At 42.0% G+C, this 20,309-nt stretch overlaps 1 protein-coding gene across 3 annotated transcripts in view; it reads right to left on the bottom strand.

Annotated features, from left to right (window-relative positions):
- Positions 1-16,499, bottom strand: part of fer1l6 (fer-1 like family member 6) — a 135,627-nt gene extending 119,128 nt beyond the window's left edge. For 2 of the 3 annotated variants that reach the window (XM_079733589.1, XM_079733590.1), the window contains exons 1-4: positions 10,720-10,846; positions 9,297-9,382; positions 4,626-4,740; positions 4,364-4,418 (exon numbers count right to left, since the gene is read on the bottom strand). In XM_079733589.1, coding sequence (XP_079589715.1) covers positions 4,364-4,418; positions 4,626-4,740; positions 9,297-9,382; positions 10,720-10,781 — 318 coding nt within the window. In that variant the 5' untranslated portion in view covers positions 10,782-10,846. Of the gene's footprint in view, positions 1-4,363; positions 4,419-4,625; positions 4,741-9,296; positions 9,383-10,719; positions 10,847-16,125 lie in introns of those variants that run through there. The other variant, XM_079733591.1, reaches the window with a different exon arrangement.
- Between the last annotated feature and the right edge of the window lie 3,810 nt (positions 16,500-20,309).

Here is a 20,309-nt window from a genome sequence, read left to right as displayed (position 1 = left end):
TGTCAAATGCAGGCACTCCAAGATCCTACAATGTGGAGACACCTAGGGGCACGCTGCGAAGAAACAGGTACCATCTCTCGCCCACCCCTATTGCACCAGCAACACGCACCGACTTACCTGAGGATGGTGCATCCACTGTGGTGAACACACCTGTCACACCTGCAAATCCTTGTGACTCGGGGCAGCAGACACCAGTAAAAGAAGGACCTGTCCTTTCCAGAGTGAGAGTACCACCAGTGTACCTAAAAGACTATGACTGTACCTAAAAGACTAAGTCCATGACTGAAGAGAAAAGAGAAAGTGATGTGCAAATGTTGTAAATGTTGTTGATGCTTGTTAGAGTATCTATTTGTTGAAATTGAAAGTGCAACTGTTTACATTTGACATGATTTCATAGTTCCAGTAAGACTGACATAAAGGTTAAAAGTTTATGAGATTAACATAAAACAGTCTTAGTTTAAAAACCTGTTTGCTTGAAAAGATGCAAGTGTTTAGTTTAACTCTAAAGAGGAGGGAAATAAATAATTAATGTTTTATTAACAGGAGTTTTATTGTTTCGTTATGCATTTTCTTAGACAGCATCCTTAAATCAGAAAGGGTGATGTAGTATTAGAGGTAATACGGTAATACGTCGGAACGTTCTGTATACATGTAACCTAGGCAACGAGGGCAGGGGGGCATAAAAAATAACGGAGTTCATACCATGCAGTCACGTCGCTACGAGTCTCCTTGATGTCTTAATATATGTTGCAAGGCCAACTGAACATACTGTGTTGTAGATATGGTCCTCTGGACTGATCAGGATCGGAGGTGGGATACAGACTGATTTACATGTAGATCTGTTTCACCTTATTTATATTCTTTTTTTTTCTTCTTTTGGCCTACGAAAAGCTTTTTATGCAGTCAGTTCAGCTGAACATTTTACTGTATTACAGTGTTACGCCATTATAGGGGCAGATATTGTATTTGCGCAGCTGCGCTCTTCTCCACTCTTGATTCCCCTCTACAGGCTGTTTGTTCCCGCCGCGGACTGATTGTGGGCGTGGCATCGGCGGATGATCCCGCACGCATCCCGCTTCTGTGTCGCAACGCCAGGCTGTTTCACGGTGTGCCACGCCGGCACTTTGCGTCTTATGTGTAGAGTTGATTGATTACACTGTCTGCAAGTTGCTGTTAAGAACCAATTTCCCATGTGGGAACATTCTTGCTTTTCCTATCATTTATGCGTTAGTGTTTGGCGATGGTTGTTTTCACGTTATTAGTTCAGGATAGAGCAGCGTAGTTAGAGGACCCGGCAGACTCACCTACTTTTTATTTCTGGTCGGGAGGAAGATAGTTTGTTCCCCCAGAGTTAGGTTTAGTTAGGGTTTCCTTTCTGTTTTGTTCTATTTCTTTTCATTGATTTAATAATCATCCCACCATGTGTCTAAAGCAATGCTTAAATGAATTCATTGTTTCCAACGCAGCCCATTGTCTTCAGCCTATGTGTTATTTGGTACCATCTCCGACCATGTGGTGGTGCCGTAACATAATGGGGGCTCGTCCGGGATTTGAACCCATAAATAACATTTAACAAATAAATATTTTCTTTGTTACCTTTTAGTAATTGTGCACGAATTTCATCATTACATCCCCCGAAAGACAGTCTAAACATTTTATTACTGTAGTGTTTTTCATTTTACTTATCAGTGCAATTACTGTACTTTTGCCAAAATAAGGTAACATTGGTGTATTGTCAGAACAATGTTGCAGTATCAACAATAGGTGTACAGTATGACTCCGGGAAGCTGGGATTGTGAGTTTAGCCCATTGGAGTTAATTGAATAGACAAATATGTAGTGTATCCTATTCTGCTACGATTGTCTCAATGCAATATTTATGTGTAAATTCACAGTATTGTCTTACAATATCGCAACAGTCTATACTATATGTACCACCTAATTACAACTTTAAAAGATAAAGCTATTTCTAAACAATTTTATACATAGGAATATGTAACATGGCCTCATGAAGCCAAAACATATGTAAATATTATTCTGATTGAAGTGTTTTGAATTGATCACACCAGTGTTTAATTGATGCTCTCTAAGAGATATTCATTTGATAGCTGTGTTTACTGTTTAGTGGAAAAAAACAGTTTTGAGAAGAATTTGCGGAGTTTTGACTAAATGATTAACTCTTCTCAGATTTGTGTTTAGAGTTTTGAGAAATTGAGCTATAGGTTCAGACGATTGAGATAAACTGTAATTGGAACACCCTAAGTACTCAAACTAAGTATAGTAAGTATGGGAAGTATGGATATCGGAACACACCACATGTCTAACAACGTTTCCACACCATGTCTAACACTGTCTAACACCGTGTCTTACACTTTTTTAACAGTGTCTAACAATTTCAAACACTGTGTCCAAAACCGTGTCCACTACCGTGTCCATCACCGTGTCTAACACTGTCCTACACCATGTCTAACACTGTCCAACACCGTGTCCAACACGTGTCTAACACTGTCCTACACCATGTCTAACATCTTATCTAACACCGTCCAACACCGTGTCCAACACCGTGTCTAAAACTGTCTAACACCATGTCTAACACTGTCCAACACCTTGTCCAACACTGTGTCTAACACTGTCCAACACCGTGTCTAACACCGTGTCTAGCACTGTCCTACACCATGTCTAACATCTTATGTAACACTGTCCAACACCGTGTCCAACACCGTGTCTAAAACTGTCTAACACCATGTCTAACACTGTCCAACACCGTGTCCAACATGTGTCTAACACCGTGTCTAACACCGTGTCTAACACCGTGTCTGACAGTGTCCAACACCGTGTCCAACACCGTGTCTAACACTTTCTTACACCATGTCTAACACCTAGTCTAACACCGTGTCTAACACTGTCTAACACCGTGTCTAACACTGTCCAACACTGTGTCCAACACGTGTCTAACACTTTCTAACACCGTGTCTAACACCATGTCTAATAGTGTCCAACACCGTGTCCAACACCGTGTTTAACACTTTATAACACGTGTCTAACACCGTCTAACACTGTCCAACACCGTGTCCAACACTGTGTCTAACACTGTCCAACAGGGTGTCTAACAGCCTGTCTAACACCGGGTTAACAGTTTTTGCCAATTGCTTGACACATGCTTAGACCAAAATAACACAACTTGAAGTTGTTGTTACTATACCTTAAACACATGTAACCATACCTTAAACAAAAGCGCTGCTTTGCACTTTAGTCACAATTGTGAAACACACTTGCTCCTTTCTGCAACACACTTGCTCCTGCACACTACACACTATTTCATACATAAGACACTTAGTTAAAAAATTAAATCTCAGTGTACCATTGGGAAAACACATCTATTCAAAATACAAAACACATTGGGTATTTGAAAATACTTAGATACACACCTGAAAACACTTACTTACAAAACTAAACACCTATCAGCCAGCAACAAAAAGGCCAAAAGGCAATTGAGCATGTCCCGGGGCAGCGCGGGGGAAATATATCATTGTGTGCCGCCATAAGCCTTTGAGGGTAACTGCATCATCATGCAAAAATAGGTCCCTACAATACCCAACATATCATCACATTTCTAGATGCACTTCATGATGCAGCTGAACAGGACAGATCAGAGCAGCCCAGGTTTGTTGGGATAATGTTTGTTTCCATCAGGCTGTTTTGGTCCGGAACTGGTACACCAACCATAAACAATTTGAAATCGTATACTCTCCATTTCTAAACGCTATAGAAGGTTTTATTCGGCTTGAAGATGGCATGTATATGACTGCCAACGGTTATATACATGTAAGGTCAATCCATGGATGGATTCGGCACACAAGGCGAGGATAAATAAGCCCACCCAAGCACAATTGCTGTGTTTTTCTGTGTTTACAGTACAGTAGTGTTTATTGATTCATTTTTGTTTTATTTTAGCTTAAACTGAATTTACTGCACTGTAACGTACCGTACTGCAATGTACAGTATTGCATATTTGATTTTTTGGTTGTTGTGAAAACGTGCCTTCTGTGGAACTGAATAGAAACAGTGAATATGAAAGACTGCACTGTTTTATATAAAGTAGACTAGTGTATTGCTGCTGATCTGAAAGTGTATTTATATGATACAAGTGTGTATCATTTTTTCATCTGAGTGACATTTTGACAAAGGATTGTTAGGTTTCGATAGAAGAGTTTCAATTTGACATAGATGTGAATGGTATATTTCTCAGTGTTATGTCTTATTTGCTTGTGTGTTGAGTTTTGACACAATGAGCCAAGTTTTGCAAAATGTGTTCAAGCAATTGAAAAAAACTTTAATGGGATCCATTGACCGGTAAGGTTTACCTGGAAGCTCTGCGGCTTGCTGTCTTCTTTCTGGATTTGAGTGTTCAGAGGACACCTGGGGGAGAAGGAGGGAAGGAGGAGAGGAGAGGAGGAGAGAAGAAGAGGAGAGGGGGAGAAGAGAGGAAAGGAGAGAGGCGGAGAGAGGAGACTCGGGGATGTTGAGAGGAGAAGATTAAGAAAAAGGTAACTGATCAGCAGCTGACATTTTGTGAGATCAAATGAAGGAATCAAACAATCTATAGAGTCAAACAGACACACACACCTCTTGGTGGAGGGCGGGCGTGGGGAAGGAGGAGTGGGGGAGACGCCTGGCACCTCCTCCTTTGTCATCCCCTCCTCTTCCAAAGGAGCTGAAGAACTGGGGGCTGTTTCTACATCTACACACACATACACACTCAACAACACAAAGTATGCATATATCTCTATAGCCCCCAGTTTATCTCCCCTCCAGCTCTATACATATATCTCTAATCCCAGTATATCTCCCATACAGTTCTATACAAATGTATCTATAGCCCTCAGTATACCTCACCTACAGCTCTATACATATATTTCTATAACCTCCAGTATATCTCACCTACAGCTATATACATATATCCCACTACATCACACCTACAGCTCTATACACATATCTCTATAACCCCCAGTATATATCTCCACTACAGCTCTATACATATACAGTGGGGCAAAAAGGTATTTAGTCAGCCACCAATTGTGCAAGTTCTCCCACTTAAAAAGACGAGAGAGGCCTGTAATTGTCATCATAGGTAAACCTCAGCTATGAGAGACAAAATGAAAAAAAAATCCAGAAAATCACATTGTCTGATTTTTTAAGAAGTTATTTGCAAATTATGGTGGAAAATAAGTATTTGGTCACCTACAAACCAGCAAGATTTCTGGCTGTCACAGACCTGTAACTTCTTCTTTAAAAGGCTCCTCTGTCCTCCACTCGTTACCTGTATTAATGGCACCTGTTTGAACTCCTTATCAGTATAAAAGACACCTGTCCACAACCTCAAACAGTCACACTCCAAACTCCACTATGGCCAAGACCAAAGAGCTGTCAAAGGACACCAGAAACAAAATTGTAGACCTGCACCAGGCTGGGAAGTCTGAATCTGCAATAGGTTAGCAGCTTGGTGTGAAGAAATCAACTGTGGGAGCAATTATTAGGAAATGGAATACATACAAGACCACTGATAATCTCCCTCGATCTGGGGCTCCACGCAAGATCTCACCCTGTGGGGTCAAAATGATCACAAGAACGGTGAACAAAAATCCCAGAACTACACGGGGGGACCTAGTGAATGACCTCCAGAGAGCTGGGACCAAAGTAACAAAGGCTACCATCACTAACACACTACGCCGCCAGGGACTCAAATCCTGCAGTGCCAGACGTGTCCCCCTGCTAAAGCCAGTGCATGTCCGGGCCCGTTTGAAGTTTGCTAAAGAGCATTTGGATGATCCAGAACAGGATTGGGAGAATGTCATATGGTCAGATGAAACCAAAATAGAACTTTTTGGTAAAAACTCAACTCGTCGTGTTTGGAGGAGAAAGAATGCTGAGTTGCATCCAAAGAACACCATACCTACAGTGAAGCATGGGGGTGGAAACATCATGCTTTGGGGCTGTTTTTCTGCCAAGGGACCAGGACGTCTGATCCGTGTGACGGAAAGAATGAATGGGGCCATGTATCGTGAGATTTTGAGTGAAAAACTCCTTCCATCAGCAAGGGCACTGAAGATGAAACGTGGCAGGGTCTTTCAGCATGACGATGACCCTAAACACACCGCCCGGGCAACGAAGGAGTGGCTTCGTAAGAAGCATTTCAAGGTCCTGGAGTGGCCTAGCCAGTCTCTAGATCTCAACCCCATAGAAAATCTTTGGAGGGAGTTGAAAGTCTGTGTGGCCCAAAAACATCACTGCTCTATAGGAGATCTGCATGGAGGAATGGGCCAAAATACCAGCAGCAGTGTGAGAAAACCTTGTAAAGACTTACAGAAAACGTTTGACCTCTGTCAGTGCCAACAAAGGGCATGTAACAAAGTATTGAGATGCCCTTTTTGTTATTGACCAAATACTTATTTTCCACCATAATTTGCAAATAAATTCTTTAAAAATCAGACAATGTGATTTTCTAGATTTTTGTTTTTTTCATTTTGTCTCTCATAGCTGAAGTATACCTATGATGAAAATTACAGGCCTCTCATCTTTTTAAGTGGGAGAACTTGCACAATTGGTGGCTGACTAAATACTTTTTTGCCCCACTGTATCTCCATACACAGTATATCTCACCTACAGCTGTATATCTCTATAACCCCTAGTATATCTCACCTACAGCTATATACATGTATCTCTATAACTAGTATATCTCACCTACAGCTCTATACATATATCTCTATACCCAGTATATCTAATCTACAGCTCTATTGCTATATCTCTATACCTAGTTTATCTCACCTACAGCTCTATACATATATCTCTCTACCAGTATATCTCACCTACAGCTCTATACATATATCTTTCTCCACAGTATATCTCACCTACAACCAGTGTTGGGCAAGTTACTTTAAATTAGTAACTTAGTTAAAGTTACTAGTTACTTCTTTCAAAAGTAACTCAGTTACTTTAAGTTACTCGTTACTTTCAAGGTAACTAGTTACTAGGGAAAGTAACTTTTTTTTTTCTAAATTATCTTATTGTGTTAATGTGGCAAAGGACCTCCCTAACTGGATAGCTAGGGAGGCTGCCAGTCCTCTGGCTTGCTTACATGTAAGTCCTATCCTACCACAAGCGCAATGCGCCACCTAGTGACCTGAACGTGCCATAGCAGTGTAGTAGTGTGAGTGCAAATAAATGAAATATTTCCATTGTTTCCAACTGTTTCCAACCCTCTACAAATGCACACACATTACTTTGGGGTTGATGTGGCATAGTGTTCGACAAAACAACTGTACAATTTGATCATTGTACCCAGTATCACTATGATGAAGCAGTGGATCAACAAAACACAACATACAGTATGTTTTGAAACTTTTGAGTCCTCTGGCTTGCTTACACGTAAGTCCTATCCTACCACAAGCGCCATGCGCCACCTAGTGACCTGAACGTGCCATAGCAGTGTAGTAGTGTGAGTGCAAATAAATGAAATATTTCCATTGTTTCCAACTGTTTCCAACCCTCTACAAATGCACACACATTAATTTGGGGTTGATGTGGCATAGTGTTCGACAAAACAACTGTAAAATTTGATCATTGTACCCAGTATCACTACGATGAAGCAGTGGATCAACAAAACACAACATACAGTATGTTTTGAAACTTTTGATAGGCATATTTATCGTAGCCATTGAAACAGGTACAAAGTATAGTTTTGGCAGTGCAAAAATTAAACTGTGCCTCAGACCATTTAGCAACTGTAGGAATCAATAGTGCAAAACTGATACAATAGATGTTTTCAATGTAAACACAGTGAGGTTTATCCGTTCTTTGTAAGTTAACCTTAACTCAAAACAGCTAAACTCCACCAACTGGAGACCTCATCATCAATAATGATGGGCAAACTTAAAAGTATTTTCAGCCTCACAAAGAGAAACTAAATAAATAAAAAGTACTTTCAGCCTCACAAACATAGTTAATGTTTGACAAATATAATATTTCCTCCACTCTGGCCGTTTAGATAAATAAAACAACTGATTAAATCAATAATGGTGGTTAAAGTGCTTAAGTAGTCTATGTTAGTATGTCTATGTCTATATCAGTCTTTGTCCATACATCTCCATCATTTGTTTAGCTGTGTCTGGTTATAGACTGTGCAACAGGCTTTGTAAAATCAAGCTTTCGTTGTTTGGCTGGAGCGGCTTCTCCTTTAGCGTCGGCAGCAGCATCACCTGTGTTACCTTCAGGGTCTTCAACTAGCTTGGTAGATGCCTGTTGTTTCTGAAGATGTTTCATTAGATTAGAATTGCTAGTTTTTGATGTGGCTAGAGTTTTCGAACCTCCACAAAGGTGACAGGTCACCAAAATATTCCTTATGTCTTTTACTGTCAGAAAGGAAAAATAATGTGCATATTTCCATGAGAGAAATACAACGCCTGGAGCGTCGTCGACTGCCGCCATTGTTTTAATTAATTTACTCGCGCGTCGCTGCGTCACGTGACTCACGTCCACTTCACGTCCACCACGGAAACTGTAGTCCTGGGTTATGCACGTGAAGTAACGAGTAACGAGCCTGTTTAAATCGCAGTAACGATAACGCATTACTGATTTTGACAAAGTAATTAGTTACAGTGCTTGTTACCGCAAAAGTAACTTAGTTACTGTAAGGCGTTACTTAATAACGCGTTAGTTCCAACACTGCCTACAACTCTATACATATATCTCCATAATTCCCAGTACATCACACCTACACCTCTATACATATATCTCTTTACCTAGTATATCTCACCTACAGCTCTGAACATATATCTCTATAACCCCTCGTATTTTTCACCTACAGCTCTATATATATATATATATATATATATATATATATATATATATATATATATATATATATATATATATATATAACGGTTATAGAGATATAAATATAGAGCTGTAGCTGAGATATACTAGGGGTTATAGTATAACCCCTAGTATATCTCAGCTACAGCTCTCTCTCTCTCTCTCTCTCTCTCTCTCTCTCTCTCTCTCTCTCTCTCTCTCTCTCTCTCTCTCTCTCTCTCTCTCTCTATATATATATATATACCCAGTATATCTCACCTACAGCTCTATACAGATATCTCTATACCCAGTATGTATCACCTACAGCTCTATACATATATCTCTAAAATCAGTATACCTCACCTACAGCTCTATACATATATCTCTATACCCAGTATATCTTTCCTACAGCTATATACATATATCTCTTTATCCAGTATTTCTCACCTAAGGCCCCCTCATTGGTCAGCACCAGGCCAGTGTTCACCTTCTTCTTCTTCTTCACCTTCAGACCAAACATCCCCTTTGCCTTCCTGTTGTTATGACAACCACCCATACCCCATCAGACACGTTTCTACTGTTATTTATTAATTAATAATTACATTATTAGTACATTACATTAGACACAATATTGAAATATGTGTTAAGCTACAAATGAATTCAAAGTCAATAAAAGTGTAAATGTGATGAGAGTCCTGGTATCAGAATAAAATGAACAGCTTTGTATAACATCAGTTAGTTGGGTCATTTATAGAAGTTCCGTGACCGTGGAGAGCAAAGGTTTGTTTCTCACTGGATTTGTCATCTATAAAGGTTAAATAATAAAATTAGCCGGTGTGCCCCTCACAAAAATGTGGGGAAATTTTGGGAGAGCCCTATATCCAAAATGGCTGCTGTCAGCCAAGCTGGAAATGAATTTTTTAATGGTTTTGCCCACAGTGCTGCGTAGTACATGGTTTCTGAGACTATTTGGGTCAAGAAATTCACAAATGATGTAGATTTATTGATTTGGCCTATTTTTTACCTTCAAATTCAAGATGGCTGCCACTTTGGCCTCTTTAAATGTCAATTTTTTAAAATCGTCATGAGCCTTAATATTAGGCTCAAATGAAAGGTCTGCTCATACTGAGTTCAGTTATGGACAGTCAAATTACAACATACACATTTCATCAGATGTCTGGGGTGGAACCAATGAAAGCAGGGAGAAGATTTGTTGTTTTTATTAACATAACATTTTTTATTATTATTTATTTATTGAATTAACTAAAAAGACTCTCCATGTGAATCTGTTGAATCTCCACACTGACTCCTGTCATCATCACTGCTACTCTCATCTGAGCAGTCATGAGGTGTGAGCTGCTGGGCAGGGTGTGACGCACTGGTCGACACTTTCCGTTCACTAGTTCCCAGCCGTGACCAATGGGAGAAGGATGCTCTTGTAGGTTGTAATGGATCTGGCAATATGTAAGGTAGTTTGACCTTTCCATATGAAGATTCAAAGAGTCATCATCAGGTGGGAGACAGATTTTACTCTTATTCTTCAGTTTGTGCCATTTGGAAACTCTGCCCTGCCCGCAGCTCACATCTGCACTCTCAGCATAAATGATGGAAAGGACAAATGCCTTCATATCTGCTCTGACTTCATGTTTTAATTCAACCCTGAGGTGTGGTCACTGGCAGTGATCACATAGAGAGGTAAAATGATATCTGCAACCTCTTCCGAGAGCATAGCACGGCAGTTGATTAACGCATGCTTATGTTTAATCAGCAGATCACCTCTGACTTGCTGCGAGACGTAAGCTGCTTGGACATACACATCTGTGTCCTTGCAGTCTAGAACAACAGATCCAGTTTACTTACTGGCTCTCACCTTTGCATAGGCAGAGAGCAGCATTGTATCTGCTTCTGGATGTCTGAAGACATAGTCCCCATTAGCCACGCCAGTGCTCAGGTCGGTTGACGTTTCTCCCTCGCAGTATATGATGTCCCCATGCACCTGACCCACTTGTCTTTTCATCTATTCCTTTACAAGTTTCTGTAGTCTGACCATATTTCCGGAATCGACCATGAGTTGGTTGAACTCAGCAGCACCTGGGAACCTGTATTCGGGCTTGGGAAAAAAATTTGGGCCTTTTGGATGTTTTGCTGCACGACGATCATGCTCATCATCCTTGATGCTGAAAGGAAGGTCATATATGTTATTGACAAGGATGATGAGATATGCGTTGGCGTGGCGTGAGAAGATCATAGCACAGATTTTATCCAAGTAGTCACCCTAGTGGTTCTCTGAACCGTCCCGCTTCCGAGATCACTGTCTTCAGGTGTGGGGGTGGCAAGCCGCCAGATCAGCTCCATGTCCACAAGGCTAACGTGGTCTCTCGGTTTTTCACTTACTGGGTCTAGCTTGAAGAGCTCTAACAACTTGCTCTTCACAGTCTTGCGCATTGACCCATCTACATTGTAGAGTGAAAGGCACTCCTGAGTCACTCTCCTCTCAAGGGCTGACTCAAGTTGGATCATTCCTGATCCCTCTGCAAGGTCCACTAGGGCTGCCAGCCCCGATCTCTCCATATGGGCAACCTTCATATGAGCACCAGATGGTTTACAGATAATTTCTCCAGCGAAATGTTGCCTCTTATTCCTGTGGATGGTTGCAGTGAGAGGCATGATCTTTGCGAACACTCGCTCTTGCAGGAAGGTTTCAACCTGAGCTTGGCCATCTGAAAGGGTAGTCTTTAGGTCATGCACTCTGGTGCATGACCGAACTCTGGTGAGGCGACCAGGCCAGACTGTAGCGACCTCAGTATAGGTGAAGAGATGTCAAAGGGCTCAGCTTCAAAATCCTTCATGCATGCCAGCAGGTCCTGAACTGCCTGCTCGTCCTTCGTCATCCTTGCTGGCTGGCATTCAACATGCTTCCTATGGCAGCGCTGGGACTTGAGGCTCTGCTTCACAGTAGACTTCACCCTTGCAACATTGGTTGCGTTTCTAGTTGTTGAGAACAGTTGCTTCTCATTCTGTAGAAGCTAAATCCATCCTTACTTTAGCATCGAGTTCAGATTCATAGTTGTTTCTATCCAAAGGTCGAGTGGCTGACAGGAGTAAGGTAGCCCTGTCACACCTGTCAGGAGAGCATTGCCCAATAATCTGGCAACCACCTTCCATAATCATGGTTGTCGTATGCTGTATGTTGACACTAGGTACTCTGTACCACTTCTTGCATGACATGCATTAAGACATTGTACAAGTGGGTCAGTCATCTCCAGGAACGAGACCCAAAAGTCCCCCATGTCTGTGCCAGGTTTCTCATAAACTATGTTGATCAGCTCCTTTACATCACCATCCTCCTCAAGATCGTTGTGAGCTTTCTATAGAGCCTCCTGAGTTTCAGTGAGTGCATTGCGCAGGGTCTTGAGATTCTCCTTGATGTCCTCTGATAGCTCTTCATGCTCAAGAATCTTTGCTAGTCGTTTATGTATTAGAGCCTCTCTCCAGAGCTGGATGCAGCGCACACCTCGCCTGTAGTGCTTCCCTCATAGTGCTTGGTCTACAGAACCCTCCACTACTACCCCTGCTGTAACCAGAGTGTCTGCGATCCCAGAGCCTTTGAATCTCTTATAGACAGCATACATGTAGGACATCTATTGGTGGAAAGCGCTGAGGATTGGGACATGTCCTTGAACATTTGCACATTCTCTGCCTTAAGCTGAGCGATTGTCTTGTAGGTGGGCAGGTCACCAACGAGAAAGGAGAATGGAATATTCTTCTTGTGCATGGCATTCACTTGTTTAACCATAATAGCATGCACCACTGACTTGCTTGGAGGTTCATTGTAGGTTGTGTGGTAGTAAGGCTTGCTCTTGTTGTGTGGTAGATGATGGCAAGACTGAGCACCACTGTATCCCAGATTCTGCTGCTCTTGAGGTGGTGGTCTTGAACCATCAGTGTCTATGCGAGCCAGTGCATGTATGACAGAGCGAGCACGCTGTGGAGCTGTGCCATTCACTGGGTGCCATTACCACTACCATGGGACGAGCTGGTGGCTCACTCTTGCTACCAGGTCGGCGTCTGCACTGATGGACCTTTGTCAGCTATGCACACTTCTGCCTCAGCTGTGCAGAGATTTTCTTCTTCTTGGAGAGCCTTGCAGCAGGAGCTTCATCTGGTTTCTTGTTTTAGCTCTCTGGCTGCACATACATAACATTTGTTCGATGTGCTCCTGTTGAGTTGCCTGTCAGGGTGTCATTGTCGATAAAAACAATCACTGGCTTGCCATCTGCAATCTCCTGTGGGCAGGTTGATGATGCCTCTATATCCATCAAAGCCCAGTGCTCATAAAGGAGCAGTGTGTCTGCATTGCTGATGCAGACACCACTCTTGTGTTGATTGTCTACCAGATCTTTACTCCGAGTCATGCCGTGGACATTTACACCCAGGTTGATGGCAGTGGTAGTGCGCTGTCCAGTAATGTGGTAGGTGATCATGGAGGCCAGACTGAGTGTGGCTGGGCTGAGGTCGGCAGTTTTTCTCTGAGGCTGTTTTAGCCAAGTCAAAAGCTTCAACAGATACTCCCACAACTGTTCATCTTCCTCAAGATGATCAATGCAAGGTGGCCAGGGAACAGTAGTTGTGACTTTCATCATCTTCGATAGCCATGGAGGCTAGTTCTGGAGGTGCTGCTCATCGCTGATGCCAAGGGATGAGACTGCAGCCTCAATGTAATCACCTCCTCCCCCAACACCATAGACCCACTCGCTTTTGTTAAGCTCCCTTCTATCTTTGAAGCTAATTTTGTCTTGATACTCATTAATGAGCAGGTCCTTGACATAAGATGATTTAACATCGCCCACTGCATAGCCATACCCACTGCGTTTCTAGTCTGCTAAAAGAGACTGTAGTGAACGGATCTCACACTCAGTAAAGATGACAGATTCAACATGTCTAAAGAACAAATTCTTTGCCTCTGAAAGCGACACGCTCTGGAGATGCATTGCATCATCTGGTTTGAAATGTGTATTGTGGATATGTTTCATCCAAAAGACATGGTGGTACATGATGGCATTTGCAAAAGGATCTGACAGTGCTGATGTTGACTCAGTGAGCCTTGTGAGACCCTCAACTGTTCATCTTCTATAAGGACTGTGTGGCACTTGAAGGCGTGCCATACTGACTGTGTGTTGATTCTGAACAGCTTGCTTTGTACTCTATTTGGGTGCCTCTGGTCCTCACCTTGCATGCACCACACACACTTTTTCTTGTCGTGAAGAGACCCACTCACAGATGAAAGCAGGCGCTTTGGTGATAGTCCCTCTGACTCTTTGTCACAAAGAGCCTTCTGAGCTGGCATTTCAGAACTTGAACACTGAGCAATGTCCCTTTCTTTGTTTGTGCGCCGTCTGGCTTTTTCAAGCTTGTCTAAAGATGAGATGGAGATATAACATGACTGATGTATGTAATGATTCCCTGGCCCATCTTGCCACGAAGTGGTGGTGCAAACATGACCGAATTTGTCAAGCTTTGGATTGTAAGCTGTCCCATTTTCCTTGGTTGATTTTATCAGATGACTCACAAGGCTTGCCACATTTCAGCACACATTCATAGGAAATTGTGCCTTGTTTTTCTTGCTACATTTACATAAACCTAAAAAAAAAAAAAGAGAAAAAAAACGACTGTAAAGTACCAGAGAAGCTAGTCATCAACTATTAGGGTAGGGTAGGCCTATTGGGGCTGAAACTAGCATTGTTGCAAACCCGAATCATGTAAGTAGCTAGCTAGTTAGTTACTTGTCAGAACTGCTGGTTATCTTATTAATGCTAGATCAAACTAATTCGATATGTTGCTATGTTATGCTTTTTTCCATGACAAGCAGCTGGATTATGTCAGTCAACATAAATTGAGAGACAGCTAAGCTAACATTAGATAGCTACCCAATTTAGCTAACACTAATTATCAATGATAACTTCTCTACATAAAATTATCTCTTTGCTGTCATACATTCATAATGATAAAATAATCTTTGGACTATTGAGTAATGTTGAGTATATAAGAGCTTACCTCAAACAAAGCGTCTCAATGCAGCAAGTAATTTTCCAGTGACATGAAACCCTGGAAACGTAAACATTAGAGAGAGAGAGCGTGTTTGCACATCACTTGGATGTGGGGCTGACTGATTGGGAGTGAGGTATGCTTTCTTGAATTACTGCAGAAGACAACTTTAGAGATATTTTATGCCATTGAGAAGTGTTAATTATTTTCCAGTTCATAATGAAATGAAGGGACCAATTGATCAACACAGTTCAGGTAACTAATAACATCAGCAAAGTTTGTTTCTCATCAACCACAAACCTTGATCTTTTTTACCTTTGAGATGACTTCTGCATAGCCTACTTGCAATTGTACTGTCCATAACTGAACTCAGTATGAGTAGACCTTTCATTTGAGCCTAATGTTAAGGCTCTTTGACGATTTTGAAAAATTGACATTTAAAGAGCCAAAAGTGGCCGCCATCTTGAATTTGAAGGTCAAAAATAGGTCAAATCAATAAATCTACTTCAATTGTTAATTTCTTGACCCAAATAGTCTCAGAAACCATGTATTATGGAGCACTGTGGGCAAAACCATTAAAAAGTTAATTTCCAGCTTGGCTGACAGCAACCATTTTGGATATAGGGCTCTCCCAAAATTTCCCCACATTTATGTGAGGGGCACCCCGGCTCATTTTTTAATTTAACCTTGGTGGTGACAATTCCAGTGAGAAACAAACCTTTGCTCTCCACGGTCACGGAACTTCTATAGATGGCCCAACTAAGTATGCGTGTGTTTGTGAGTGGTGTGTATGTGTTTGAGTGGTTGTGAGTGGTGTGAGTGTGTGTGTGTGGTTCTGTGAATGTGTGTGTGGTTGTGAGTGGTAGATGTGTGTGTGTTTGTGTGTGAGTGGTGTGTATGTGTTTGTGTGGTTGTGAGTGGTGTGAGTGTGTGTGTGTGGTTCTGTGAATGTGTGTGTGGTTGTGAGTGGTAGATGTGTGTGTGTTTGTGTGTGAGTGGTGTGTATGTGTTTGTGTGGTTGTGAGTGTGTGTGTGTATGTGTGTGGTTCTGTGAATGTGTGTGTGGTTGTGAGTGGTGTGTGTGTGTGTGTGTGTTTGTGTGTGTGTGTGTGTGTGTGTGTGTGTGTGTGTGTTTGTGTGGTTGTGAGTGTTGTGCCTGTGTGTGTGTGTGTGTGTGTGTGTGTGTGTGTGTGTGTGTGTGTGTGTGTGTGTTTGTGTTCTGGTAGCTCACCGTCGGCGTGTTGCAGGACTGTCCGTAGCGTCCATTCAGCTGAAGAACAGAAACACCAGAAACACCTGCTCTACACGATCACAGTCAGGAACCAGATCCTTCTGCTCTACACAATCACAGTCTGGAGCCAGAACCTTCTGATCTACACCTCAGGAAGGAGAGCCAACAGCCTCCTATCCTACACCATGATAACCAATAACCAGAACCTTCTGTCCTAAACTACAAGAACCAGAACAAAGAACCTTCTGTTGTACACAATGGGAACCAAACCACAAGGAAGCCAGAAAGCAAGCAGGTCACAGTGGAGGTTTTCCCAGCGGCTCCTCCAGTCAGTTCAGGACTCTCTATATCTCCTCTCCTTCTCTACCACTCTGTCTGCTCTCTCTCCCCCTCTATCTTGTCCCCCTCTCATTTCCTCTCCTCCTCCTTAGAACAGAAACCATGTGATTCGATGACAGGATCAATCATCACATCAGTGTCCCCCTCCCTCTCCCTCCTCCAGGATCAACCTGAATACACACATCGTGCTTCAGACCATAGAGAGATGTGTCTGTTCACCCAGCCTCAAAGTTTAATGTCTTAAGGCGCATGTCCCAGTAAGAATGCCCTGCCTCTGCCCTTACATCTTCCTCCTGTTCTCTGGTTGTTGAGGTGAGAGCTGTTCATCGAGAGCATTGTGTTTTTAGGACGGGAACAACCCTTCTAATTCTGGCTTTATTTTTTAAAAGCTCTGCATTCTACACAATATACGGACACTGTTTGACATGACCAGAATGCTGGTCTGTTAGATTGACTCCCAGGGGCCCTCATGGCCAGAGTACTATTCTGTTAGAATGGCTCCCAGGGGCCCTCATGACCAAAGTACTGGTCTGTTTTAATCATACTGAACATCAAATAGTTTTACCAGCCTTGTTTTTGAATCCAGTGTGTGTTTCAGGTGAGAAAAAACCTCAGGTGTAGTAGTACCTCAGGTTGTAGTACCTCAGGTGTATTCTAGAAGTACCTCAGTTAGTAGTACCTCAGGTGTATTCTAGTAGTATAGGTGATTATCTTAACAGACTGCGGGTCATCAGGCTGTCTGTGAGTCTGTTTGTCAAGAGGATCCGGGTCGTTAAACAAACAGCTTGAGTCCAGAGTCTTTATGGCCAATTCCTGGCCAGGTGAAGTTTATGCAACGCAATTACTTTGGCTGCATTCTATGAACTAGTAATACTACTAATGGTATAATGATGGTAATACTACGAATGCTAAGTAAATACTACTAATTCCATTATTATGATGCATAATTAGCCTGGTGTATTATTTCTCTGATTCTCGATCTGACCAATAGGAAGAGTGTGTAAATAAAACCAGGGGACATCCCTCAGTCAATAGTCTGGTTTCATCTGCTGCGTGTGTGTTGATGAGGATCAGGAACAGGATGTGAGAGGTAGCTAGATATACAGTCCCACCCCTGGTAAATACAGCTCAGTAAATCTTAGCTGAGCCTTCGCAATTCACAGCCAGCTGCACTTCACTCTACCTCCTTCTCAAATAAGCTATAACTGCTATAATACTGCTATCGCCGCTATTTTAAGGTAAAAGCCAGTATGGCCACTACAGTTAAGGCATTCATGTAACATTTCAGCATTAAAGTATCTCAAAACAACTACACCCATGATACATATTGAGTTGGGGTGTGTACTAACATTTTCCAAGTCGTTTCAACAATGTATTTGTAGGGTTCCACTCTCTCCCCCTCTCTCTCTCTGAGTTGGTTGTGTGAGAGCAGTGCTTGTTTAATTAGCATTTTTGGCCATGTTGGCCGGTTATTTACTTATCTATTTTCTACAAAGTGGCTACTGAGCATAACATTGTTGAACCAGAAAAGCCGACTTCGATCGGCTCTGCGCATCGCCAGCAGCAGTTTTGCTGCAAACAAACATTTGTCGTGAGGTAAGATGGCTACGCCGGGTGACCCACTAGACCCAGACTCACTTCCAGGCTGCAGGTGACCCACCAGACCCAGACTCACTGCCAGGCTGTGACCCACCAGACCCAGACTCACTGCCAGGCTGTGACCCACCAGACCCAGACTCACTGCCAGGCTGCAGGTGCATGCCAGTGTTCAACCTTATTCTGTTATCCACCGTAAACTGCGACCACAGGGGTCTCTGTTACACATTTTCTACAACATGCACGAGTTTGAAGTGTAGACAGGCATAAAGTTGTTCACGTGCGGAAACATGCACAAGTTTAAAATGTAAAACTTTTTATCGTCAATCAGAATGGGTTAGTTTGTTTTATGACACCGGTCATAGCACATAGAGTGGCTGAAGCAAAACAATTCATTTGCCTCTTGCCTGTTGTGGCATGATGATGATAATTCTTTGATACAAACGTTAATATATAAGTGGTGTTGGTCAATTCTAGGCAGTATTTTACACAGTAGCCTATAATAGGAAAAGCTCAATGGTAAATCAACGTAATTAGATTTGATTCTTTTGGGGAGAGAAGTAGAATGCGTTTAGGACGGTGGTGGACCATACTAAACACCCTATCGGGTCTGTAAAATGCTAACCAAATCAAATCAAATTTATTGATTAAGCACATTTAACAACAAGGGGAGTGGAGAGATCTTTCTTCGTTACGAGCCCCTCTCTGATTGCTCAAACTGTGGTTCTGTTTTGAACTAATGGATTTGCAGCGTAAGGGTGATTGTAGTGGGTTAAGAGCACAGTTTAGTAGGCGACCGTGAACAGGTGTGGCATGCAGCTTCTTCCTCTCTTTGCCCGGTCGATTTAGTCCGGAGACGGCGGGCCTACCGCAGCCGCAACAGTCGAGCCAAGCAGAACGGAGTGGTGGAAAACGCAAAGAAAAGAGCATTTCAATACCCCACATAACATTACCTACAGCTGTAAACTACCCCACATAACATTATCTACAGCTGTAAACTACCCACATGCATTTAAAAACAGCTATAAACTACCTCATCAAACTAGGTCTGACGACGTCATCAACCTCAGTCTGATAACGTCATCAAACTAGGTCTGACAACGTCATCAAACTAGGTCTTTGGCTGTTGTTATGACTGAGGTGCTCCTAGCGGCAGGAATAACATGTTATCCCTTAAATGTTTAACGAGATACTGAGAGTATTACACCAGTTGAGCCTCATCACACTGCCTCCTTGTAACATTGAGAAGTTATTATACAATTATTTAGTTTATTAATAAGGCTTATGGATAGTACATTCATACATCTGTGATTGCTTATCTTTGTTCCAAATTGCACCCTTAATGGATTGAATTTATATAGCGCTTATCTAGACACTTTACAGTGAAGGGGGGACCTCACTAACCACCACCAGTGTGTAGCACTCACTTGGGTGATGCACGGCAGCCAATCTGCGCCAGAACGCTCACCACACACCAGCTTGAGGTGGAGAGTAAGGGAATTAATGAGTCTGCCAATTATAGAGGAGGATGATTAGGGGGCCAGGACACCGGGGAAACCCTTACTCTTTGCGATAAGTGCCCTGGGATCTTTTATGACCTCAGTGAGTCAGGACCTCGGTTTTACGTCTCCTCCGAAGGACGGATAAGTGGGGTTGGTCGTCTAGTGCAGACTTTCATAACGTCCCATAAAACAAGTTACAAAAAGCACGGTGAAGCTCTTTCTGCTCTTACGCACGTCGGAAGTACAAAGACAACGAACCAAAAAATTCTTTATTCTCTTGCTTTTTGTTAATTCAACCGTTTAAATTTTGAGACCGTTGTTATTATCTTATAGATAAATAAGATGTCTTATACTCGTGTTATATAATTAAACATGTGTTATTGATGTTCATTATATCTCTTGGAAAGCACTTTAAGGTGCATTTCATGATATGAAAGGGGCTATATAAATAAAGCTTATTATTACATTATTATTATAATTTTTATTTAATCATGATTGTTATAAATAAGCTATTCCTGCTACATGAAGGTATAATAAGCTATACATGCTAACTTCAGATTTCCCTAGTTTGGCTGCTACATTAAGGTATAATAAGCGCACAACACAAACAACAAATCCAACATTGATCGTGTTTATTAAAGTGAGTGTTGATTCTTTGGTGAAATTACATTGATTATTTTATGGTACAACAAAATGTCTTCATCTTTTACCAAGCCCAGTGGACAGCAATACGACATCCAGGTCATG

Source organism: Pollachius pollachius (assembly GCF_949987615.1).
Source record: "Pollachius pollachius genome assembly, chromosome: 3".
NCBI lineage: Eukaryota > Metazoa > Chordata > Actinopteri > Gadiformes > Gadidae > Pollachius > Pollachius pollachius.
This window is presented reverse-complemented; position numbering and strand designations above follow the sequence as displayed.